The following is a 27,936-nucleotide window of genomic DNA, read 5'->3' on the forward strand; positions in this document are numbered from 1 at the left end:
GTTTGAAGGAAAGAAGTTATAGTGTCTGAAATATTTTCTTAGAAATTGCTCTTATGCTAGATTAAGAGCAGACTGCAAAGGACAAAAGTAGAGCAGGATAAGCAATTAAGAGGCAATCGTCATAATCCAAGAAAGGTGCACACAGTACAACAATACTGTGAGTTTTAAACAAGAAGCAATCTCTGTGGAGACTAAGACAGTTGTAGCAGACAGAAGGACTATCATTAAACCAGACTCCAGCAGTCAGAGCAAGAGCTTTCATCTCTATGCACCTCAGTTTTTTCCTTTGCTAAAGGAAGATCCTGACAGGATATATTTCATAGAGTTGTTTTAAGGATTAAATGAGTTTGCAAATGAGTTCCCTGTTAGCTAAATTTGTGCAGAATTTCTCACTGTTACACATACTCTAACCTACACTGCATTTTCAGACTCAGGCATTATTTTATTTCATTTCTGTCTGGCAATGTGGTATAGCATGGGTGAGGAATGTGACCAGATAAAATTCTCTCATCCTTTGCATGCTGTATTTTACTGATGTAGTGGAGAAAATAGACAGTGTGAGAAAAATAGCACAGTGTGGATAATCAGTTGTAGTTTTCTTTCTTTGGTATCTACCTTGTCATATTACAGAAATCCAATGCTTGGACCACCTATTTCTTTAATGTGATAGTCCCAGTGAGACTTTATCTTGCTTAAGACATATTGTAATTATATACTTGTTTATTAATGTGATTATTGCCTGTTTTGACCTCTAGACCACGGCTCTGCTATTAATCCTTGATTCCTCTAGCATAGTGCAGAACAGTAATATAACATTGCCCTCATACCAGATCCCAGGCTGTTTTTTTCTTATGAGAGGTTCACCTCATGGAATAACACTTCTTGTTTTACAGGCATCCCAGGAAGTGACTATGTGAATGCCAACTACATAGATGGCTATAGGAAACAAAATGCCTATATTGCAACACAGGGATCTCTCCCCGAAACATTTGGGGACTTTTGGAGAATGATATGGGAGCAACGGAGTGCAACAGTTGTGATGATGACAAAACTAGAAGAACGATCCAGGGTAAGAATATCTACCTTCTCCTTCTTCACATCTTTCCTCAGGTAGTCCTTATGTTGCATATTTTATTCTTTTCAGAATCTACCCTTCCTTCAGCTCTGACTTTCTAACAGAAACAACTCTGAATGGGTATCAAAAGCTCTGATGAAACCATTCTTTAACACTGAGTCTTTTAAGAAGAAATTCTCTCGTTACAATGTGATTGCCAAAAAAAAAAAAAAGGTACTCAAAAAAGTAAACAGTTTGGTTAGAGAAAATAAATATTCACTTGAACCTCTTTCAAAAACTCACATTGAACAAAAACACACAGACTTTGGGGGAGAATCCCAACAATATATACTTGTCAGTATTTTTAACTTTTTCTTTCTCATAATCTGTAGGGTAAAGTCTAAAATTCTATGAAAGAGGTTCTTATATAAATTATTCAAATTAGCATAAATTAAGCTAGGGCAGCCGGAAAAATGATATGGGTTAATACACAGCTGAGAAAACACATAAATGTGTAGAGGGCATTTTGCTACTTTAGCCTTCTCCAAAATGAATAGATTTTAATAACAGTCATTGCTCGTTAAGGTCTAAGAAGGGGGTTTTATTCATCATATGGGTCCAATATTATGGTGCATGGCACATTAGTTAAATGTTATTGATTTGCAGAACTAAAGCATAATGGGTAAGCAGTGTGCCATATTCCCAAGTGAATATGCAAATATTGTAGCCATCTGATGAAAATCAGTCTTTAACCTTGAGAATTTAATGAAGGAGTCTCTGAAAAATCACTGAAGACAGCACATACTCTCACTGAAGAGTAGGGCAGTCAGGGCAGAGTTTTGAAACCACTGGTGAACGATTTCTTTTACTGTGGTCACAGTAGCCTCAAAAAGATATTTAGAAGGAAGCCAAAGCCCAACCCCCCATTTGTTGTGTGACAGTTGAGTTTATAAATGGTCTCCTAAGCTCAATACATGGCACTTTCTTTTAGCTCAGGCATGTAGATTAAGGAAGAGTTGAAGGCTATGCAGGTGATTCCTAAGGAGAGAACTCAAGCTCAGGAAAAAATAAAAAGTCCTAAAAGTGGAAGTAATGTATGTGGTCCACCACTGGTTTACCAAAAACAAAAAGCGATCAAATCTCTTTATAACATGTGAATTGTATAGAAATACTGAAATATTGTCTGAAAGGAGTTTAGGTGAAAACTGTGAAGACAAATGTCGTTGTCATTTTTTACATGAAAACCCCATTAAAAAGATGCAAATGGATCCAATATTGATCTTTACTCAGGATAACCCCTAGATAGCAAGTCCTATAAAAACAATCCCTACCCAACTGTTTCGTGAATATAACTCTTCATGATGCAATGTCTAACACATATTAGACACATTGATACTTCACAACAGTCCTGTGAGATACACACTACTAAGATCTCCAGGTTACCTATGAGCCAACTAAGCCTAGAACATTCCAGAAGGTCACTTAACATCATTCAGCTATCAAGGTAAGAGTAAGGATTTGAAGACCGACAGTCTGGCTCCAGAACACATGTGCCTAACCATCAGGCCATATTGCCTGTTAACACTTGGGTGAAGCTGAGACAGCTGAACTATTATATTACAGCATGCATGTAAATCCAACCTACCCAGCCTGCTCTGCCTGGAGATACCGCTGGTAACAAGCAGTCATTTGCAAAAGCTGTTTTCAGTAAAACACACATTTTATCTTGACACTGCAGGCCTTCATTAAACCATGCACAGAAACTTGTTTTGAAATAACCAAATGAAATTCTGCCCCTTTTCTCCCTAATTGCTTCTAATAATAAAGTTAGTTCTAACTGGCCCCACTGCCACCGCAACATCTGATGGTAATGAGCAGTTCTTGGCGGAAGGCATTGTGACTTAAATACCTACAGTTTATCTTTATGTTGCAGGCTACCTTTTTTTTTTTTTTTCCCCCACCTCAGACAGAGGAACTTATATTGAAGTTACTAAATGAACCTCTGTTTGCTCCCTTCATTAATTACTCTTTGCTCCTGCAAGTTAGCTTTCTCCTTTGTTAAATGGCCTAAGGAGCCCAATTAAAATGCTGTCTTGTGATTTTTATTCTATGGTGGTTCACTCTGTACCCAAACTTGTGATGACCTCTATAAGCCAACATGGAGGCGTCTCAACATCCTCAATCTGACCATACCAATGAGCCCTGACAAAAGCCCCTTGTTCCCCAGTCTAGAATGCTTGAGAATAAATGACCACATGCAACTGAGGAGTCTAGCAAAGTTCTGGTCCCCAAACTACCTCACCTGCTTTTGATTTTCTCCCTTATATCCTCCCACCTCACCTTTTCCCTATCCAGTTGCTGTTTCTCCTAAAGTCTAGGAAGAAAGGGGAAAGCATTCCTGGATTTGCAACTAAGAACTTGGATTGAGTTTCTCAAAATAGTGGTTAATTGTTACAGAAATATATAGCTTTATACTTTAGGAACTCTGTGGGTTATACAGGCTGATCTGGGAACTCTACGAATTTTCACTTCTGAGTAGCCAACTTCAAAGCAGATGTTTGAATCAGTCTGGCTTTATTTAGGCACTGCTTGTAGTCTCCCTCAAAAAGGGAGATGGTCTAGGCAGTTGAAACAAATCACCTCTCCAGGAGTTGAAGCCTGAAATTTCATCATTTGGAAGAAGGCTCACTCAGGTTCTTGAAATAATATTCACCCCACACCTTGGTATTTGGGGGGGAAAAAAAAGTATATGTGCAAATGTGTGTAAACACTTCTGTGTACTGTAGAATACTTTTACAGGAGTACATGTTGACTGGTGATTCGGGATGGGGAAGAGAGAAGAAGAGGAAAGGAAAGAGAAGATAAATGATATTTCACAAGACTGTCTAGGGATACCACCATCAGAGAGAAGGGAATTATATGACACAGTCCTAAGGAAGGGTGCCTTGAAGTCAAATGTTTGGGTTTAGATCCCAGCCATAGTGCTTACTACTGTATGACAATAAACACATTACCGGGATCTCCAAAAGTCTCATTTGCTCTTTTTAAATTACATAGAAAAATTATTGTGGCATTAACCAAGGTAAGGAATATGACAAAGTCACCTCAGTGAATCTCAGCTGTTAGTGTTTGGTTGAGACAGAGAACTAGGAGGGTGTACCAGAACAACATCAGCTTCCCCTAAAGCTGCTCTCAAAGAGTTCAGGTTTTATTCCCAAATGCAATGTGTTTGTTCTCTGTGGGTGCCGGTGAATTCTGACCAGCCTCACAGTCACTGCTCATGATGAATTCTGCCCACCGTTTCCAGTGTAACACCCATGTACTGTGATCAAACAGAGCTCAGAACATGGGCTTCTTTTGCCCTTGCCTTCCCCAGGACAGAATCTGCAGAATCGAGACACTGATGCAGGGAATTTTTAATTAGTCGGCACATGGACCACAGGACTTCTGGCTGTGGCTTCCACTGCAACCATAATCTTCAAACAACGCAATATGAAAATAGTAATATCAGCATAAATTACATGTAGTAGTAATTGTCACTAAAGACAATATATTCTTGGCACAATGTTTCCTTTTGATTCGGTTTTGCATTACCCTTCCCCATCCTTTTATTTACTTGACAATGCTAGGAAATTGCTTCCTTACTCCCCGTGTCCTGTGTTTTCTAGCATTGTGCTTTGCCTCTACTCAGGCCTTTGGATGACAAAGTAGCAGTGCTTAAACCTTTGCCAAATTGGAACAGAGAAGGCTCTTGGGTTCATTAGCATGTATTAGAAGTTTCACTAGCCTTTTGTTAAAAACTGACCTTTCTTAACATTTCATTGGCTAAAGAAGCCCTTCCAAGAGTGATGACTTAAGACTCAAATTGGTCTTTTGGAAACTTAAGTTCTTTGATTTTCAAATAATCCCCCGCAATTGTGGCCTTGCAAGAATTCCAAATTTAACTTAGAAGACTGTTTGTATAGTGTGCTTTCAGCTCTCAAACCATGAAGAGAGAATGTGTACCTTGAATATTCTCTGAGTGTCATTTGGAAATATAAAGAAACAAAATATAAGGCTATAAACTGCAGATTTTGAAAGTAAAGTACAGTCGTTGCCTGAAAACACACAGATCAGTTTAAAGCCTTGTAAAACGTGGTGTGTGACATGAGATACTGTTAGTAGGTCTTATTCTACAATTTCCATCTTTTTTGCCAAATCCTCTCAAGTTCTGCATAGTTCATTGATTCTGTAGCGAGTCATTCTCTCGTGCCCTAGAATGTGGTCTCTAATTGTTTCCATGTTTCATAACATGCCAGTAAGCACATGAATCGGTTTGGGCAACCACATGGAGGGAAGAAAATTTCGGAAAAAATGAAGCTCTGGTAGGAGAGTAATTCCACTCCAAGGGTGTTATTTGTGGGCAACTAGGACACATGGTTGGCAGCCTTGCTTGAACAATTGGAGGCTCCGAGGTAGGATTTGCCAAGGTGACTCCTGGCCCAGGAACCTCTAATACTTAGTGGCCGATTGTCCTTTTCTTCTCCCCCGCCCCCCTTCATCTGTTTGCTTTTGGCTATTCCTCTTCTACTTTGTTTCCCATTCTAAAGAATACAAGATGCAGGGAATGTGTAAGCCTCTTGCTTAACAAACTCTTCAGCAGCCTTGATAAGCTGAAACAGCTTAACCAAGGTTAAGGGATATCTGACTTTCTCTTGTCCTCACCAGCTTACCCTTACTTACTGCCCATGGTTGATGGTCACTTTTGCTTCTGTTGTCTTGCAAGCTTTATAGTGGGATATGAATCATTTCAACTGCTATTATTGTGATATCGTGCTATGATTAGTGCTATAAATATTGAGGATAAGGAGTGAAATTTTGGCCCTTAACAAAGGGGACATGATTTGAACTGCTGTTCAGTGTGGGCCACCTTGATTAGTGGTGTAAGCATAGGGTTAGAAGTGAGGAATTCTACACTTGGTTTCCAGATTATCTAAATCCCATTTTCTGTTCCCAGATAAAAAATTATGCAACCCAGTTGATGGTGTCCATTGCTAGAGCAGGTCAAATGTTTTAGGCATCACAATTTTAGTTTATCTCAGGTCATAGCAGGGGAAATTCCTTGCTCCACTGAATTTTGTTGTTTGTGCTAATGAATGGACATCAGATTCTATCAAGGCCTAAGGGACTGGGATGGTGTTAACAACATTGTATTAATAATTTAGGGAATTAGAATACAGAGCCTTGACATTTGATGGGTGGAGCACTTCTGACTAAATGATCACTCCCTCCACCTCTGATGTCCTCCCCTGTCCTTGAACCTCATGTTTGTATATTTCCCCCAATATATGGGGAAGGTGAAACATGTTCCCATTTGGTTCCATGGCCAAGAGGACAATTCTAGGCAAAGGAGATTCTGATAAAATGTTTTCTTGTTTTCCTGTAAAATACATCTTGAGATTCTTTTCAGATTGTGAGGTCCTTTTGGGTTAGAAGTTGGCAGAATCCTGTTGAAGATTATAAATGGCAGTGTTATTGTTTTCATTGTTGTTATCGGTTTTGGAAGGCCCAGCCTTGGCCAGCAGCAGACTAATTCTTGGCCTCTCTGTTTTGTCAAGGTTCGGTAAGTTTAATGGAGAGCAAATGCTTTCCAAATGCCAGGTCTGTGTCCTTTTCCAAATAGAACTGGAAGCGCCCAAGGCCTTGAACATTTAATTTCTCAAACTGCAGCCTAAAGCACTGCCTATCTAGGGCAACAGAAACTGCTCTTTCCTTAAGCAACTGTAGAAACAGCAGCACAAACACTGCCTTTGGAGCCTGCTTGATGTATGGGCTTGTTTTTGAAAAGTGGTGGATACTTAATGTAAATAGGACACTGGCAACAAAAAGAATGATGCTCATATTGGCAACCTGAAGGATGTTTGGGTCCTTATCTAGCCAGTTCCACACTCTTGGTTTTCTCTTCTCAACAGACACAATGTCAGATAAAAGGAAAAGAATCCCACCAATTTCTCAGTATGTTAGCTTCTCGGATTTTTCTCCCTTCTTCCTCCCCGCCCCATCCCCTCGATTTAGAATGGCAGCCTACAGATTCTGGCCCAAAACAAACATTCCTGCAAAAGTGAAATAGAGGCACTATAGCCTAGGAAAGCGCTGGACTGGGAAGAAGAGGTGCAGTCTTGCTCTTGGAGACTTTGTGCAAAGCCCCTCTCATTGTCCACATTCATGTTTATAGCACTCCCAGGCTGGTGAGGTCACTTCTAAAATTTTAAGAAGTGTGAGTCAATCTCTGTATTCAGGCAAAGCTGAGGTTCAGCTGGTATGCATCAGTCTAATTGTACTGGTTGTTAAAGTGCTAAAAAGTATTGATACTATAGGTATACAGAAATTGTCTTTTCATTGAAACGTTAAGTCATCTAACATACTGCTCAATAATGGTGATGCAGGAGTGTGGCTGGGCCACAGGCAGCCACTGAGCAGATCCAGGCAGACACCGAGGTAACCAGGGGGCTATGTAGAGCACCCAGCCGCTGCCAGGTGAGATTGGGGCTGAGGTGTGAACTCCAAGGGCCACCGCAGTGTGGGAAAAAGCTGACATTCAAGTGCGGCCTTGCCAGGACAAAGGGGTACTTCATAGAGTTTTTCTCTGATTACAAAGACAGGCCAGAAACTTGAGATATAATGACTGATTATTTAATGGGGGAAGTCATTAGAAAAGTTTAGTGCATGTCTCTATATGAACTTCTGGTAGGTACATTGTCCTCGTCTATTGCCATAGGTTGGGTGGCTGATAAACAACAGAAATCTACTTCTCACATTCTGGAAACAGAAGTGGAAGATCAAGAAGCTGGAAGATTAGGTATCTGGTGAGGCTCCACTTCCTGGTTCATAGGAAATGGTCTTCCTTTTGTACCCCCACATGGGGGTAGGCGGGAGGGAGGTCTCTGGAGTCTCTGTTGGAAGACTTGAAACCTATCCATGAGGACTCCAACCTAGACCTAATCTCTTTCCCAAAGGCCCCAACTCCTCATACCATCACCCTGGGGATTAAATTTCAGCCTACATATTTGGTGAGGTGCGACACAAATATTTAGTCTGTAGCTCACATCAAACAAAAGGAAATAAGGAAATAGCAATTTTTTTGAAGTGTTCAAACAGATAAGCTGTTTTATAATGAATAATTTTGTTTATTTAGAGACTAGTATTTTTGAACTTTCTGGTTTTATTTATGAAAAGCTATTACTGCATTTGTAGTCAAATGTTTAATATTATTCTCATTTCAGGTATTCCATTGTACTTGATCTCTACCTTGTAGTGGTCAACAAAGAGAAAATGAAGAGGGGAATATACAAACCAGACTACCCTTTTGCCATTCAGAAATAGATATGGCCAAATGTTAGTTGAGTGAAAAGAGTAACATTATCACTGAAAGGCAATAGAATCATTGAGATGATCTCCATATTTACTTTTGAATAATCAAGTATTGAAGCTGGTCTTTAAAACTGCCAAGAGAGCTATTATAACCTATAGAAACAAACAGTTCAGCATATAATTTATCCATCCACTAAAATATATCCTAATAATTATGTGAAACTTCCTTTTATTATATTCTCCCTTATTAATTATGTATTCATGAGTGTATATTAACATTTCCATATTCCCAAGACTAACTTTGACTTGTATTATGTAATGTTAGAATACTTCGTATTTGCTCCTTATAAAAGGCTCCTCTGGCCAAACATAGTATATACTAATTTCCAGTTATTTTGAGCAACTGTTGTGCTTTCCGATCTATCATTTATTGTTTATTCTAAGTCCTTCTTTGGCTAAATAATCTGGCCCTAGGCAAGCTTTTCCAAGTACCATATAACAAGTGGATTTTGTGTTGGGGTGCTGGACCCTTTAAAGATATTGGTTTATCTGATCTTCACTGTGCTGCCATGCTCAATGAGTCTTTTTTAAATTTGAATGAGAAGGTTTTGCTTTCAGAAAGTTTGGGCAACTTAAAAATAAGCCAACACAGATCACAATATAGTTGATTATAAAGTTGGCTTCCAGTTGTCGAATGTCTGCGATGTGCCACACACTTCCAAGATAAGCCGTATGGAAGTGAAAAATGGAACTAGAAAGTAAGCATTTCCCCCAAGCACAGTCAGCACACCTACTGGGTAAATCCTATATGGTATTTCCAGTGGCAAGTTTTATCATTCCACCAACTTGTTTTTAATAGGTTGCCATGAAAGAGGAAGTATAAATTAATTCCATAGCATACACAGCGATGGTCAGCTTGTTCTTTCCATAATTATGAAGAAATGAAGCTACCACATAAGGGTAATCACTTTGTAATAATAAAAATAACTATCTCCCCCAAATTTGGCTAGAAATCTGACCTGTCTTATTTAGGTTAGCCCTCAGATTGAGTTACTGGGTGAGGTTTCTAAACCACAGCCTGGGTGGCATGTTCTGCTTCTCTCCTTTTTCCTCTCAGACACTAAAATAGTCTCTTCTCACATCTGATTAAAATTCAGGTTAAAGGAAGGGAGTTATTTGGAAATCTTACAACTATGTATCTGAAGAACCAGCAGGTGTAAGCATATCTCTATATTTAGCTAGTAAAGCTGATGGGTTGGGGGCAGGACTGCATCTCATTTCACTTTGGTGTCCCCATTGTTGCCAAGATCTTGCCTTCCACCTAGCCTTTCCAAAATGCATATCCAAGGGGATTAATAACACGTTTCTTTTGTTCACATTTAAAATGATTAAATTTTTATAGCAACTATCATAAAAAATGGGGAACATAGTCTAACAGAATTAATAATAGCTGTTGCCTATTGAATGCTTATTGGGTTTAGAGATTCAGTGCATGGTTTTTGAGCCTTATGTTAGCCCTGTCATTCTGGAGATATGGTACCCATTTAACAGATGAGGGTGCTGGACTTTGGTCCTAAAAATAGAAAAGCAGTTTACCAGCTATCCAGTTGGACCGTCCAGCCTTCTGTGCATCAGTCCTGAAGATGTCAGTCACTTCAGAATCAGGTAGGAAAAGGCAAGCATTGGTATTTGCATTCAGGAGCTGCTGCCTTCTCATTCTTAGATGCTCAGAGGGGAGCCTCCTATCCTGGGCTCTGTACATAGAGCCTAAAACTGGTAACTCTCTTTAGGAATACCTTCTGAGATCTTCTCCCAGGGGAAAAGAAGAAAAGGTGGAGGGAGGGGCTATTGGCCAAGTAAAAACATGTTTAACTTTTCTCCTGTTCCCTTGTTTTGCCTCCTCACTCACTACAGTTCCCAATTGCTTTCTAATGTTGAAATCAGAAATTATTTGTTTAGTGTATGTCTAAAAATGAAGGGCTTAAAAGAATGTCAGTAAATCCTAGCCCTTTAAATGTAGCCCTTAGAAAGCAGATGAAAGCATGTGGGCTACTCAGAGAATGAGGGAGAGAAAAGAGTACCCAGGTACTAACTAATGAAGGGAAGAATGGATTGCTGTAGCTGTTCTGAGAAGCCTGGGGAATGCTTCTAACCCTGTTGCTGAGACCTTCTGTGTGCATGTGTACATTACATCAAAATATTTATTTTTTATAAACTCCCTTTGTGAAATATTTCTTGAGAGAAAACAACAATGTTTAAATATATTTGCTTGAAAAAAATTGCTCCCAGTTTTTTGCTGTTGAGTTTGAAACATTTTAGAGTGGGGTTTTTGTTTGTTTGTTTTTCTTTTGTTTTTCTTTCTGGTAAAGAGTAAAATTCGGGTCATTATTTCAAATGAGTACAAAAGCTTCCTTTTCTTGTTCTTTTAGCTAAAAATGTTCACAACATTCCCTCCTTTAAGTAATGTTTTCCGATATTCCTTTTTTCCTAAAGAAGCCAGACTCCAAGTACTTGAAGTAGGCGAATAATTAGTGTAACTTCGGTTTTTGCTATGTCTTAGGGATAGAGCGGAATTGTTGATGGAAAATCACTAAATAATGAAACGACTTTTCCAGAGGTCACATAAAAGTTGGCTTATGGTTCTTTCCTTTATGTCCTTTGTCTTATCTTACCAAAAGGTCTGATGATAATCAATTCCTAGCTCTGAAATATAATTGCATTGAATTCGGTTCATCATACTGACCTTATAGATCATTACATTGCATTAACCTCCTGTTTTTGTGTCTTCCATAAAGATATTTGTTTCTGTGGAATTTGATCTGCTGATTTTGATTTGAAAGGGTTGCCATCCAGCTGAAACTATTAAATAATGAGTTGAGTTTCTCTCTTCATTTTTTAGCTCAGCACATTGCTGGCATCCTCTCAAATGTTGCAGTAAGAGGTCTCCAAAGTTACTTTTGTCCTTTGCAGCGCAACATCAACTTGACATTTATTTTTTATGGTTTAAATCAGAGCCTTTGGCATAATTTTTGTGATTTTCTTTCAGTCTGAATCAGGGCTACTTAAAGAGTGTTGGCTCTTTTCAGGTGGTATTCTCTGCTAATTCCAGCCACATACAACTTGGGTTTTAATGGATGGTCAGAAAACATAAGAGTGCTTAGTCAGGGTCATGCTATATAAATATTCTCCTTAGAGTATTTTCTTTCCGTTCTGTTACTATTCTTTAAGTAGAACATATCATAAAATATAAACATAAAAGAATATATTATGCTTCTAGAAAACATATAAGTATGTTTTGAAAATCCTATTAAGACACAAATAGTCCATCTTACTTGAACCACTCTTATTTGTTTTTTATAAAATATGTTTTTGTGTGGTCTTACCTTGAAATAAAGGCATAAGAGTCAAACCTTGTAAATTCAATCTCCACTTTACTGAATAACTGTGCATTAAAGTGGTTTTCTCCTTTTTGTTGTCTAGGAAATTGGATAGAGAATATAACCTCTGTCTTTTCAGAAGGCCCATGATCTAGACAGAAAGAGCCTGAGTCCTTTGAGGAGCAGATGCTATGTCTGTGAAAGAGAAAATTACAATATTATTCACAAATGCTACTAATATTTATATTCAACATAAAAGCAAATAATTATCTAGCAATTCTATTCACTGGACCAAAAAATTCTAGTGTCTATGATAATAATGCCTCATTGCTTTTGTTTAAATCCAGAGATTATGACTTTCAAATCTTTCTTTTTCAACTACAAGGTGTGATTCCTAATATAAAATGGTATTACATTTCTTTATCTAGAGAAATGCATTTCATTTAAGAATTTCTCCTATCTTCTTTTAATCTGAGATAGAAAGGGTAAATATATTATCTATGATCTTACTAGAAAATACAGTGTTGTGTTTGTCATTTTTTATTACGCTTTTTAATATCCATGGTACATAGTAAGTTTGAAATGTATTCCAGACTTGGAATTATTTTTCTTTTGCATGTTAAACTAATTGGCTTGAATACTTTTTATGTACTTTTGTTCAACTCCACATAGAACTTGTAGATTATTCATCTGAAATGAATGAATTTTAAATTACTTAAACTTCGCATTAGTGTATGACTCTCTGAGACCGGTTTTAAAGAACACACAGCTTCTTTCCCCTGCACATTACTGATTTAATTAGTCTTGAATACACATACCATATATCTTGCATTTTTTACAATGTTATGTTGTTTATTATACTTTGATAGATTCACAAATTATTTCTACTTTTCTTTAAACAAGTATATTTGGGAATTTGATAGTTTAAGATGAACTAGCTTGTGCCTTTTAAACCTTGATGATGAGCACTAATTGTCTCACCATGTCGTTTAAATGGCTGAGCATAATCCTCCTAATGCAATTCAAAACATATATCCCAGAACAAATTTGTGTTTTCTTTTCAAGTGCTCTAAAGTTTCAAATACCTCTTTCCTTATTTTACTCAGCAACAATCTGCAATTTATTTTTCTCCAGGAAAATTGAATCTGTTACTGCTTAGTATTCCTACCAGTTTGAAAAATGTGGTTTATATTGGCATCAGAGCAGTAATTTACATATATTGGGATAACAAGAATGCATGCCAGAAAAAGATCAACATAAAATGAAATGCAAAAAAGCTGTTTTCCTTCAACAGTAACCCCACGTGAAGCTAATAGAGAAATTGATGAGCATCTGCCCTGAATGTGTCACTTGTTTCTTCTAGGTGAAGTGTGACCAGTATTGGCCCAGTAGAGGCACAGAAACCCATGGGCTGGTCCAAGTGACACTTCTAGATACGGTGGAGTTGGCCACGTACTGTGTGCGGACTTTTGCACTTTACAAGGTTTGTCTTTATTTTTACCCCTCCCTTTCCCTTTTTCATTTTTTAAAGAAAGCGTCTTTTGAGAAATCAGATATCTTAAGACTTTACTTAAATCTTGATTCCACTGGCAACGGTGAAGAATGAAATAATTCTTCCATTATCGCTCAGCAATTTTTCTCCTTCTCCAGCAATTTATCAGTAAATGTGGAAGTCTTGCTCTGGACGGAAGTTTTGGCAAATGATGAGTAGATGAAGAAGAATTATTTCTTACCATAAAATACAATAGGCGTACTCCTGATAGTTACACCTGAAAAATGCAATGCTTCTCACCTAAGAATGTTCATCTCCCTGAGCAAATACTTATTTACAAAGAGCTTTACATTGATAGCTCCAAAGAGTGCATCTTCCCAAAGGTCATAGGGTAGGAGGAGGAATTAAGACAGCACATTTTCATGTTACCTCTTCCATGTTGCTACTCATCGTTACAACCTGAGACTAGGAACACAAAATTTTACCCAGTCTTCCTACTTCACAGAATGGGTCAAGCGAGAAGAGAGAAGTAAGACAATTCCAGTTCACTGCCTGGCCTGATCATGGTGTTCCAGAACACCCTACGCCTTTCCTAGCTTTCTTACGGAGAGTCAAAACCTGTAACCCTCCTGATGCAGGACCCATGGTTGTGCACTGCAGGTAAGAACCACTGAGAGAATTTGTTTTTCTCACAGTCAGAAGGTCCACGAGGAAACAGAAAGCTAAATTGTTCCTCATTGGATAGTCTCTTTCCAATTTCTACTACCCCAATTTCTGGGATAGTAGATTGCTTTATAAATAATGCAAGTGTTTTGGGGGGTGCCTGGGTGGCTCAGCTGGTTAAGCAAGTGCCTCCAGCTTAGGTTATGATCCTAGAGTCCCCGGATGGAGTCCCACATCAGGCTCCCTGGTCGTCAGGGAGCCTGCTTCTCTCTGACCCCTCCCCTCTCATGCTCCTTCTCTCTTTCAAATAAATAAATAAAATCTTAAAAAAAAAAAAGCAGGTGTTTTTTAATCAAACGAGGCCTATATTAACATTGGTAGAAAGGATTTGATATGGATGAATATGCCCCTCTGGACATGATAAGCAACTATGGTCCTTGCTATTTTCTCTTTGGAGCAAAAATAAATAAATATGTAAACACAAAATTAAATGTGCTCATGGTAATAACTATATGAAACAGAAAAGAATTAAGAATCAGTCTTGGGCGCCTGGGTGGCTCAGTAGGTTAAGCCGCTGCCTTCAGCTCGGGTCATGATCTCAGGGTCCTGGGATCGAGCCCCGCATCGGGCTCTCTGCTCAGCAGGGAGCCTGCTTCCTCCTCTCTCTCTCTCTCTCTCTCTCTCTCTGTCTGCCTCTCTGCCTACTTGTGATCTCTCTCTGTCAAATAAATAAATAAAATATTAAAAAAAAAAGAATCAGTCTTGTGATTTGGTTCAAGTTTCATCTATGTGAGGAATATTCTTTAGAAGATGACAGATAGATAGAGAGATAGATAGATAGATGGATGAATTATTTGATAAGTTCCTGTGGCCTGGGCTGATAAAAACCTTTTTACTATGTATAGGAAAGAAAATTTCGAACAAAATGATACCATAAGTATCAAAGCTTTCAGAGAGGGTATCATACTGCTTAAAGATACCTTCCTATAAAGTATTATCAAGTCACATATAGAAAATATACTAATTTGAGTTTTTAAAATTTACTTAATATAATATAAAGACCTATATTTTGGAAGAATTTATTTTATGTATTAGGAGTTAATGAGCCTGTATTTCTTTTGAAGTGTTGTATAATTTATTATTATTATTTACTTAATTCTGACTAATATTCTTTATATCACCACTCAGATTCTACTATATATATGTTTATACATTTTTAGTATTTAACTGATTTCTTACCAGTTCCTTAGTTCCTCTCAAATATGTTCTCATGAACATATTACTAAAGATACCTGGTCATGTTCTATATGTTACTATATAAATGTATAATTGATATAATCCCTAATAGTTCTTTGTAAACTGGGTACTTCAAACATGAGAGAATATGGTTTTCTGCTGCACAGACAAGTAAAACTGCAGTGGGTAAGTATATTAAAAAAGAAAGCATCTGTCACAAACCATTTCTATCATCACATAATACTATAGCTCTTTCACATCCCATAATACCCTGGATCCTAGAAATGTTTTTACAAAAAGATGGGGACCACATAGATCAAAATAAAAGCAATAAAACTCCCCTGACTAACCCAAGCTACAGTGGTAATTCTTAAACAGTGGCCTAGCGAGTTTTGAACAAGGAGATACTTATTTCTCTTTCCCAGCAATTTTTTCCCAACAAAAACTAATCGTACCACATTATATTTATAAAGTATTTTATAAATTCCAAGGCTCTCTCCCATGCTTTATTCTGTTTGATGATCTTAAAGGTATGTCAGTTCAAGAGAAGAGAGCAGAAGAGAAGTTACAGGGTTTGGTGTAAGTACTGAGAGCTAGGAAGCCAGACATAGTCCTGCTCATGTTTTATAATCTAGTACTTGCTCTTCTGGACCTGACAATATGTTCCCTTGTTTTACATAGTTCTGAAACACTAAAAATTATTTTTCTTAACTTGAGCTAATGCTTTTGCATTATGACAGCAGATTTCTGATTCTCCTGCCTATTGGTTTCAGCAGGCATTAGTTTGACCAAGTCTGTATACTCTGTTATACATACTTCTTTGAATATGTCAAAGAGTCATCGTGCCTGGTGACATGCCCCTCCTCCACCAGCTCAACTTGATTATGAAGATCACACAGGAAATGTTTTCAAGTGAATTTTGGCTTCATAATAGGGAAACAAGAAGTTTGGGCTCATTGAAGAAAGGTTGCCCTCATATTCTTAAAGGCAAAAAGGCAGTTTGCCCAGATACACACATACAGAGATACATACAAAAACGCCTACACACACATTGAGACATGAATAAATGCGAACAAAAATTAAGGAAACCTAACTTGGGAGTTTTCATAAAACATTGTATTTGCATTACAGTTTGAAATATAGCATGTTCCCTCTCTCAAAATGTGTTTCCTATTTCTGTGAATTAAGGTAGAGAACCCGGGAAACTTGACAGAATAACTGATTGATAATTTAAAGACACGGTTTATCCTCTGTTGATCATAAGCAAGGTATAAGGCTATATGCTACTTAGTTGGATACAGAAAAGTTTGCAGGCAAGTAGCAGAGATAAGATAGGTAGCTATATGCTTTATTTTGAGAAAACGCATACACTTTTATGTACACCCACACCCCTATGTTATATTAAGCCACCTGGACTCACCTCTGAGAAATGCAGACAACTTTGGAGCAATAAGGAAACAAAGATGAATGTGCAGTGCTAATAGCTGTTGACATTTGGAAGTGCTGTGCCTGAGGCTCTGGAGAAGCTTTGTATTAAACAGAAAAGTAGGTGTATCGATAGAAGAAATTTGTTAGTGACTTTGAGAAAAAAATGAGGGAAAAGTGGAGCGTAAACTGAGCTCTGATATTGACTTGGACACAATATATGTTCAAACTTCAGAACACAATTTTTCTGATGGAATGTCAGAGAAAAATCACTGCAGACAACCACTGCTTGTGTGGGATCCAAGAAATGCCAGTGTAGAACGCATCTCTAAGCAGGCAGAAACTTTGCAGAAAGCCACAATAGACGAGTTACAGAGGGTTATCAGTGATGGTAATCATGATCATGTTGTAAATGATCATACAAATACTGTGAAATTTAGTAAATACTGTATTTCATGTTGTGATTTTTTTTTCCTGTAATGGATTTGACTTTCTTTCTTTTTTTTTTCCCCCCTATTATGATGAAGTGGTGACAAACTCTAACCTAAGCCTTCTGCCAAACAGATTCTGGGAGAATGGAAGAGGCTTTAAATGAAGTCTGGTAGTAGACCAAACAGAGGGAGAGGGGGCAGAAAAAGAGAAGATTCACATTCCTCCAATAGTCCTGTCTAGTGATAAATGTGCCAGGACTAAAAAGAGCTACTATGAAGAAGAAAAATTCTTACAGTCAGTAGTAAGAAAGGGCGAGGAGCATAATCTAGTGGTAATCTCAGATAAGACCTTGGAAAGTTGAGAAGGCTAGGGTCTACCACATTCATAGAAGAATGGTTCTACAGGCCTGGGAAGAAAGACCAGCTCTAGCTATCAGTCAGTTCATACAGACCATATAAACTCAGCATTAGGAGTGCACATGCTGGATTTTTTGCTTATGGGATTTGTGCCTTTGAGCAAGTTATTTCAAATCTGCTAGCTTGGGTTTGTTCTCCGATAAGTGTGGTAACATTCTCTATAATAAAAAGAGTTTCATGAAGGTTAACTGAAATGATATGAAATGATAAAGCACTTAGGAAAGTGCATAGAATGTAGAAGTATGAAATAATGTTAAATTATTAGTGTATTAATTGAGTTTTAAAAAGCTGTATATATATTTACACTTAAGAGAAAATAATCAATATTAACTTGGATATAATCTATGTGACTTGAGCCATGTATCCTATGAATAAACAGATTTTTTTTTAATTTTTTTAAATTTATTTGACAGACAGAGATCACAAGTAGGCAGAGAGCAGGCAGAGAGAGAGGAAGGGAAGCAGGCTCCCTGCTGAGCAGAGAGCCCCATGCGGGGCTCAATCCGATCCTAGGACCCTGGGATCATGACCTGAGCAAAAAGCAGAGGCTTTAACCCACTGAGCCACCCAGGTGCCCCAATAAACAGATTTTTTAAAAGATTTTATTTATTTGTTAGAGAGAGAGAGCGCACAAGTAGGCAGCGCAGCAGGCAGAGAGAAGGAGAGGCAGACTCTCCACCGAGCAGGGAGTCCAATGTGGGGCTCTGGGATCATGACCCTGGGATCAGGACCCTGGGATCATGACCCAGACTGAAGGCAGCCACTTAACTGAATGAGCCACCCAGGAATCCCTAAACAGATATTTCTAAACATGCAATATTTAGTCTAATAGATTTTTAGAAACGTAGATGTTTTCCATAATGGTAATTCTGTCAAATTTTCCCCAGTGACAGAGAACATTTTCTTGTTTGCTGTGAATTAGAATCATTTATAATAACAAATCCGTGTTTACAAAGACCTGAGAAACCATTGAGCTTGTAAGATGATACCATTAAGGATACATAGAAATTAATATGATGGTTCTTGATGACGTCAAGATGAAGTTTGCTCTTAACATTGTGTCCTTGACCCTTTATAATCTAAGCTAATGTCTCTTTCATGCCTCATTGTTCACTCTCTTAGTCACCTACCCTAGCTACACTTTTGAAGTACTTTTATCTCTGGCTCTTGCTAAATGATATTTATACACTCTAGAATTTCACCTGTTCCCCTCTCCACCTGCTGATGTTCAATCCTGTTTCCTATTTACCTCAAGTAGCACTTGCCATGTATTTGCAAAAGTTGCAAATTGGCCTCAGGTAGTTTTGTTGACATCCATGGTATTTTTTTTTTTTAATTTAAACTTGAATGCCTTTAAACTGGAATGCACTCTCTAATCTTCCAAACCTTCCATAACCTTATTGTTTTATACACAGCTCAAACCATCCATTTATAGGGATTGCTTCATATTGTAAACATGAGTTGAAATTCTGGAAAATCCTTTTAAGCTCATTTCCCATTACTCTTCCTGCAGAAAGAATTAAACACTGTATTCTCTGAGCTCTCATAAAATAGGTTCACACTTAGCATATTAACTGTATATGTACAGATCACATATACCTTAAAATCCCAGAGGGTATAGTTGACGGATTATGCACATTTGTATCCAGCTATTACATCATAGTAGGTGCTCAATAATTGCTTTCTTTTTTTTTTTTTTTAAAGATTTTATTTATTTATTTGACAGAGAGAAATCACAAGTAGAGGGAGAGGCAGGCAGAGAGAGAGAGAGAGGGAAGCAGGCTCCCTGCTGAGCAGAGAGCCCGATGCGGGACTCGATCCCAGGACCCTGAGATCATGACCTGAGCCGAAGGCAGCGGCTTAACCCACTGAGCCACCCAGGCGCCCCTCAATAATTGCTTTCTGAAGTTAACTGAATTCCATGTGGTGTTTTAGAAATTTTTATAGAAACAGATCATTTCAGGGTTGGACTATATGTTTGTTTGTTTGCTTTATATGAGACTATTTTTCTCCCTACTGTGGCATTTCTTATGAGAATTTAATTGTATTAAATTGCCTTTGTCTTTCTTTTACTTATTTCTGAGCCTCTTTTTCTATAACTCTTTTATGTCCTTTTCCACATAGTCTCCATTCCATGTTAAAGATAGACATAGCTCCCTGTTTTTAGCCGTGATAATAGTTAAACATATTGAATCTTAATCGACAGCAGATATTCTTTCTTCTCAACCGGAGAGGCCATGTTCTAAGTGTTTTACATGTATTAATGTTTTTTACATACAAATCATCTTCAGAGGTAGGAACCTTATTTTCTCATTTTACACAAGAATAAACAGAGACCGAGGAAGACCATCTTACTCGCCTGATTTCATGCCAGTAGTGATAGCCACTGCGTGCCCTAGGCTGCCTGTCCCTATCAACCAAGTGAGTTTTCCAGGCTTTCCTTCACTTGCTGGTCCTCACCTCCAACTTTGGCCACCACTTGGATGGCATTCACTCTTTAAGCCTGTCCCAATGACCTTGTCAGAATGAGTCAGTCCTTTCTTTCTGGCCCCACACCACATGGCCATATGCTAGCCTTTATTTCACTCATTCTGCATCAAAGTTAATTGTTAATATGTGAGTCTCTTCTACCCCTTAATCATTTTAGAATAATCACAGTGACTACCCATTACTGAGCCATCACTGTTTTCCAAGTATCACTAAGTACTTAAGGGATAACTCATTTAATCCACAGAACAGTATGTTTTATTTGTGAGGATTATTAAACACAAGGAGGTTGTAAATTTAGGGCCTATTTCAAAGTCATTGACCTGTTTACTCATCATCATATCTAGTTCTGACTTTTCTTGTTGCAGAGACTGACTTAGTTCCTTACACTACCTCCTTCATATATGTTTGTTGACTGAATGGTTGTCAGGTGGATATTTGCCATTACCTCTTCATATATATCTATGCAGTACATGAATAGAGACATGCCGTATTTTTCTCCTTACTTATAAAACTTGATTTTGAAAGAAACTAAGGGATAGAACTTCCAGTCTATTTATTAAGTTTGAATTTCATAGAGGTAATATGTTACATTTCCTCGTATTGTTTCATTCTTCCTCTTAGAAAACAAAGAAGTTTTGTTCCCTGTTCTCCCTATTGAGCCCTATTCTTTTTGTTGTTCTACAGAAGAATTTGTGGTTTATACTTTACTATTGCCAAAGGAGTATGACAACTGATGTGAATTTGCTTTTTGTTAAGAATGAATAAATTGGGGTGAAGCCATAATTTTGCTATGTCAATTATAAACTCTTGACCCATGGTACTAACTCTTAGTCATAGTTAATGCCTTTTAGGACCAAGAGAATACATTACCTTTATAGGAGAAATCTATTTGTGAATAAATATGAAGGAGGGATAGATCAAGACCCCCTAAACTTGTGTTCTAAATGAGAAGATTCCAAGAAGAGTAAAATAGACCTCCTAAAGATAATTAAAGTCTTGTACAATCAAACATAGAATCAAACCAGACTTTAAAACCAGAAATAATAAGGGGTGCCTTCATGGCTCAGTCTAACTGACTGAGTTAAGTGTCTGCCTTTGGCTCTGGTTATGATTCTGGGGTCCTGGGATTGAGCCCCATATCAGGCTTCCTGCTCAGCAGAGAGTCGGCTTCTCCCTCTCCCTCTGCACCTCCTCCCATTTGTTCTCTCTCTCTCTCTCTCTCTCATTCCCACAAATAAATAAATAAATAAAATCTTAAAAAAAAAAAAACCAACTAAGGAATAGAAACTGAAGACTAGATGTAGATAAATACTGTTTTGGAAGTAACAGGGGGCCACTAATGGTGGTCTGATAAAAATCAAATGACAATTTGGAGTTAGAAAGATTCATAAGATCCAATCTTAATAATACTTTTTGACTTTATAAGTGAAAGCACAACCAAGAATGTACTTAGATCATATTTACAACATAACCATTTACTTCTAATATCAAACCAATATTGACAAAAATAGCCTTTTCAAGGTAAAAAAAGGTTTTTGGAAAATGTTGCATATGATCATAAAAATAAAAGATGCTGTGATCCAAAGGAGCTAAGAGTGCTATGGAAAATTGTTTAATGCATTTTAACCCACCATTTAAATTCCATCCTTTATTTTCCTCAATGTGTTTCATTCAAATATCTCTTTAGATCAAAGACCACAAGTATTGCCAAAGTATGTGATAGTTTTGAGATGCTGACAAGTACAAACCATAGGCCCATATTTTCCTTAAACCTGGGATTTATTTTCATGGATAAATTAATAAAAGAAACTAGTCTTCTGTAGATGAAAGATGGGATTGTTGAAAATACCAACATCTCTTGATAAGAAAATGGGTGGAATACACAAATTGTATCCTTATTTATGAAAACATTTTAAGGTGAGAAGTAATTATACCACACTGAAACTATTGTGTAGGTTCTGTTCTTATATACTAATAATTGTGCATACAGAGAAAATTCTTAATTTATGAAACAACATGGTGATATGAATCAGGAAGCCAGAACTTCAATAGTTTGATGGCACAACGCTGTAAGAGAAAAATGCCTTACATGCATTTTACATACTAAAATAATTTAAGAGTAATTGAACCCAAAGAAAACATTAAAAGGAATTGCATAATGACTCCAGTAGGTGTAAAATATAAAACTCACATTGAAGGTGTTTGGGGTACTGGGGGGGAGCACTCTGGCTGTCTGATGAAATGGAACATTTATTTGAAAAGACAGATATAAAGGCAATAGAGGAGAGGTGAGGCCAATATTTTAAGTAACAACTAATGTCAGTGTCTGATATCAAGGGTAGTTCCTGAAAATACCTGCAGGGGCATCTGGGGAACTGTCACCTTTCCATTCTTATCCCATGCCCAAGAGTTGCAACCAAGTTACTTTTGTGTAGAGAAGTGGCAATTGACAGAGCATCTTTCCATCATCTATTTGATTTAATCTTTACAACAAAAATAGTAGGTGTATATTCTTACTGTCTCCACACTAAAGGAAATTGAGACTCTGAAAAGTTAAGTGACTTTCTGAAGACCACATATCCAGCTAGTAAGTAGAAAGTCTGGCTGAGAATTCACGTTTTATGATTCAAGGTCCGTTCCTCTTTGTCTACACCATACCACCATTTTCTATTTTGCCCAATTCCTGTTACACAAATGAAACAGTCCCCAGCCAGCAACAGAGATGGCTTTTAGTAGATCGAAAATCCCCTTTGGGGACAGCATTAAATGGTGTTTAGTACTGAAAATCACTCGAAATGAGCTTATTAGAGTTGAAATCCCAGCTGTACTGTTCACTGCAATGTATTTAACCTTTCTCAGCCTTGGTTTCCTGATCCGTAAAGTGGGGATAATAGTAGTAGGTCCCTCACAGTATTGCATAAAGAGCTAGTAAGATGATATGTGTAAAGTGGTGATTAGCCAGATACCTGCCACATAGGAAGAAGTCAATAAATGTCTGTACTAATAGACATTTTTGTTATTGTTTTGCTTCACATAAAATGTGTTTAAACTGATTCTCTTAGTATCAAACAACGTTATTACTTTTTTCTGAAATGTGAGTTTGACTTCTATGTAACTTGTAACTTAGAAGAGAAGAAATACCTGTGTGTGTGTGTGTGTGTGTGTGTGTGTGTGTGTGTGCATATACATATACTAACCTAGGTGAGTGGCAACTATTTAGCACTTTAAAATTTACCACTTTAAAAACACATAATACTATATGTAGTAGTTATGTCATTGCACTTTTAAAATCTTGTTAAAATAGATGGTTACTATAAGACAAGCCTTTCAGCCTCAACACCACTGATATTTGGGTCATATAATTTTTGTTGTGGGAGACTGCTCTGTGCATTGAACAGTGCTTCTCAGCATCCCTGTCCTCTGCCTACCAGATGCCAGTAGCATGCCCCCAAGAATTGTAACAATCAAAAATGCCCTCAGACATTGCTAAATGTCCCCTTGGGAACAAATTCACCCCGGATTGAGAACCATTATTATATGGCAGCTAAACTAATCTTTGATTGTGCAGAATGTATGCATCCAAATGATAGCCCACTTCAAAGGTTTAAAGATTGAAAATACTTTTTTAAATGGCATCCTCATTTTAAACATCGGGGGGGACGTCTTTATGAGACTTCCCTTAAGAATCACTTTTTAGAGCATATAGTAAGGTAGGCTTATAACTTGAAAAATCAGCCAACAATATTCCATATCTTGGAATACATACAACCATACAAACCCATGACTTGGCTCTACAGGTCTCTTGGCACTTAAAAAAGTAAATAAAAAAATAATCCACCTTCAAGGACAAAGATATGCCACCATTAGGGAATACAGAAGAACAGGTGACAGGCTCTTAACTAGACTGCCAAAAGGGAGTTCCAAAAATACTTTCACACCATGGCAGCAAATTAATGCAGCAGCAATAAATCTTCAGCCTCCCAAGGTGGCTACTTCTAAGGGTCATGGTCCTTGGGGCTGACAAATGCTGGGTTTTTCTGCTAGCATATCAGTCACATTGCTTCATATTCATGCTTGGTATGGACGTCTAGCATTCTGAAAGTTCAAAACAATAAGCCCTAGGAACCCCTCTAAGGGCATGTGACTTAGTGGCTATCCTCTTTTTCAGTGTCTTGTGGAAGCCAAAGATTAGATGGATGCAAGATAAGTGAGTCATAATGCAAGAACTTCTGCCCAAAGATAAAGGTCCTAAAAATCCCTTGCTCTTTGATCTTTGCGGGTTATGTATTTCTGGGCCAGCACACTCCATTTTTAAATGAAAGAGTTTGTTGAGGATGTTTCTTGTGAAATAGTTAAACACTTTTCATTTATTTATTTTTTGTAGACCTTCTTCCAAAGAGCTTGAGAAGTCTCTCTCTTTTTTTCTCTTTCCCCATCCCACCTCCCTCCATACTTTTCCCACTTCCTCCCACCCCTAAAGGAAAATCCTTCTCCACCTTTCAGTCCACCAAGAGAGGGTCAGTGGTTAAGACTTTCACTGATTCATAGTGGTGCGTGTAGAGTCTATGGCTTGTGATATATCGAAATGGACTAGATGAGTTGAGGTGGGGTAAACTGTAGCTCTACCATTCTGATAATAAAAGCTAAACAGCTACTTGCCCAAATTCCTTTTAACACCTGAAAGGAAAGGACTTTGAGAATTATGATCTTTTTAGGAAAGTATTTCTTTTCCATTTATCTGGTTTTGTTCATTTGTCTCAGATTGGGTTGGTTTAGAGCATGGATTTTTAAAAAAAAATTTCAACCATATTTGTGTTTCTGGTACAGCTATGTGCCTTAGGAATTGGTGACCTTTCTGAAGTGGAGGGTGTAGCTATCAGTTAACCACCATGGCTTACAAATACCAACCCAAACTTACTCACTTAAAACCACCACAATCTGTTATTTCTCACAGTTCTGTGGGTTGACTTGGGGCCAGGCAGTGTCTTCTGCTGACCTCTCCTGATCTATCCTTTGCAGCCAGCTGGAAAGCCTGTAGAAGCTAGCCTATCCACCTCCCCATGACCTTGCCTCCCAGTCTGGTGGTCTCAGAGTTTTGGGGATCAAAGGAGAAGCTTCTGAAGCCTTTTGAGGCCAAACCTTGGAAGTCACACATCATCACTTTCACCACACACTCTTTTGCTCAAAACAAGGCAAGGGCCAGCCCAGATTCAAGGGGGTAGTGAAACAGACTCCTCCACATGATGGGAGAAACAACAAATGATGTGTGACTTCATTTATCCCAGGACTGAGTTCTATGTCAATGAACCTTATCTACTGGGCACACACAGCTCTTCTCTCCATTCCTGCCAGCCTGTCTGAGTCCGCAGTAAATGTTCCTCCCATGGAGCAATACCCACAGGCCCACCCTAAAATACAGAGGGTTTCTATTGTTGTTGTTGATACGTGAAATAAGTTTTAAAAAAGTAGAGGAAAATCTATGTAATTTGTTTTGTAACTGCTACCTGATTCCTTTTCTGAAATATCAACATCTGTGACAGGAGAAATTTATACTCTTTAATCCCATTTCATCCTATCTCAAAAATATTTTCTTTATATCTTCCTGTGATTTAGGAATTAATAGATTTGATAAGCTTCTTTATTAGACTCAATGATTTCAGGAATATGATTCATTTACAGTGAATCACAGACCGGGAAGGGACATCTCAAGCTTTCTAAACAACTGACCCTTCCCCCTCTCCTTCTCTCTCTCTCTCTCTCTGCCTTCTTCCCCTCTACCTCCTCACCCCCTTTCCCTTTCCACTGAATCTCTTTAATCTCAGAGATAAAATAAAATGAGACCCAAGGAGGTTGACAGCTTTCCCATAGACTCTTGCTGGACTCAAGTCTTCTGACTGTTGGCTCAACATATTTCCCACTGCATTATAGTCCTTTTAATTTTGGTCCAGTTAATATGATTAAGGAGTCCTTTAACATTTTCTAGCTGAATTAGGAAAATAGCCAGAAAACACCTACATAGCAGCAGGGACGCATTATGTTTGAAACTAAGATGGTTGGAATAGGTAATTTTGATGCATTACAGCCAGTTAAGAGTCACAGATCTTTAAGACCATGACTGATTGAAAGAAGGGCTGAGGGGTAGCTGGGCAGCAGCCTGGAGGTGCTGGGCACCCAGGTGGTCAGTAAGGCTGGGGCAACAGAAAATGGTAGATGGAGGCCACAGAGAGAGGGAGGAAATGTTAGAGGTAAACTCCTCTTGCTTGCAGTAATGCCTGGAGCCATGATGGTGGAAACCACTCAGGCCACTAAAAATGACTTTACATGCTGACTTGGCAGCCCTACCCTGGTTTGGACTGGCGGCCTTCTATATCTGCCACTCCACTGGAGCTCCAGCCTGGCTCTGCCATGGCTGGAGCGTGAGCTTTTTAGTGGCCATATGCCTGGGAGGCTCATCATCCACAATTTCCTCATCCCAGGCTCCAGCCAAGTGCAGCAGATGCTATTGTTACTTCTTCTATTGAATAAAGTAGGAAGCAAAGAGAGAAAGAAATTTGTCAATATTGTTTTTCTGTTGGAATTGAAATAAAAACTGTGTGTGGTATATTGCCTGAGAGTAACCCATGTGCCAAATCCCCATTTTTCCTAACACACATAAGATAAGAATCTGTTCCTATATTTCTTAACATAATGCAAATGACCTTCTCCTTCTACTGTAAATGTGTTACAATTATAGCCATTGGACTTCTCTGTTTGGATTTGTGCTTTTTCTTGCACTTGGAAACCCTTTGCTCTGACCATGCCATCTGCTGGAATCACTTACCTTTCTTTCACATACTCACAGTGTTTGTTATATGCCCTAAATCAAGCTATGCAAAACTCTGAAATCTTCTATGTAAATAAACAAATGTTTAGCAAGTATTTTTAAATACTTTGCCTTGATAAGTAGCATTAATAAGGTATATTTGTGTTTCTAAAGAAAGTACAGCTGCCAAGAGAGTTTCTCACAGATATGTATGAAGTAACACCAAAATCGGAAGAGAATCTTGAAATAAATGCCTGCATATATAAATGGTTTCTGTGCTGAAGATAAACCACATGATGATAAATTAAGCAAACAGGAAGTCTCTTTTTGGCATAGAACATACCTGGGGTGAGGGACGGGGGAGGGGAGAAGGAGGTCTTAAGACTCTGAAAGCCACCGCTCCTCCCCCCCCTACCGCCATGTTATCCCATCAAACCTGTTCAGCCCTAATAGGACACTGATGGCCCTGCAGATTCCCACTGATTTCCACTGCTCTACTCTCACCAGCCTGGCTGGGCGCACCATGTTTTTCCTTCATAGGACAGGAGAAGAAAAGCAAAACCCTGAGTGTAATCTAAAACACAGGTTCTTTTGCCAGTCTATGAAATAAGAAAGCAGGAAAAAAGTCCATTTAATATCTTCCAAAACTGCTACCTAAATTTTGGACATCATCACCTTTTCCTTTTTATATTCTGATTTGTTTTTTCATTTGTTTGTTTGTTTTTCCTTTTGGATCTGTAGGTGCCCCCAGATTTGTATGTAAGAGATGTGAGTTGGGATGATTTTTTCTATCTGTACTTTTTCACCTCACTGCCATGGTCTCTAGCCAAAAAAAGCAGGACTAAGTGGACAGAGCCTCCTCTTGTCACTGAGGCTAGGTTGTTAACATGATTTGACCTACCCATTGCCTTATACAGATTGAGAATGCTGGGTATTTTTAATTATACTATGCTTTCAGACTAAACTCAATTGAATATTATATGTGAATATAGAAGATAAATATACAAAAGATGCAACCTCAGTAGGTCACAGTATAAGCCTCTAAATTTTATCAAGAGCCAAGTTTGTTAAATTTTAACATAGACAAAAGGAGGGCCATGGATTGTCTCAAACTATGAAGCATGTTTTACATACATCTTAGAACCTTTGTGAAAATCAAACTCCCTAGAGTAGTTCATACATAGAGAATTTTAAAAATG

At 38.1% G+C, this 27,936-nt stretch overlaps 1 protein-coding gene across 45 annotated transcripts in view; it reads left to right on the plus strand.

The window, feature by feature from the left end:
• Positions 1–27,936, plus strand: part of PTPRD (protein tyrosine phosphatase receptor type D) — a 2,254,226-nt gene that overhangs the window by 2,190,516 nt on the left and 35,774 nt on the right. For all 45 annotated transcript variants that reach the window (XM_032307482.1, XM_032307455.1, XM_032307469.1 and 42 more), the window contains 3 exons: positions 894–1,069; positions 13,145–13,264; positions 13,779–13,933. In XM_032307482.1, coding sequence (XP_032163373.1) covers positions 894–1,069; positions 13,145–13,264; positions 13,779–13,933 — 451 coding nt within the window. The remainder of the gene's footprint in view (positions 1–893; positions 1,070–13,144; positions 13,265–13,778; positions 13,934–27,936) is intronic.

This window comes from Mustela erminea, chromosome 12 (assembly GCF_009829155.1).
Source record: "Mustela erminea isolate mMusErm1 chromosome 12, mMusErm1.Pri, whole genome shotgun sequence".
Classification (NCBI taxonomy): Eukaryota; Metazoa; Chordata; class Mammalia; order Carnivora; family Mustelidae; genus Mustela; species Mustela erminea.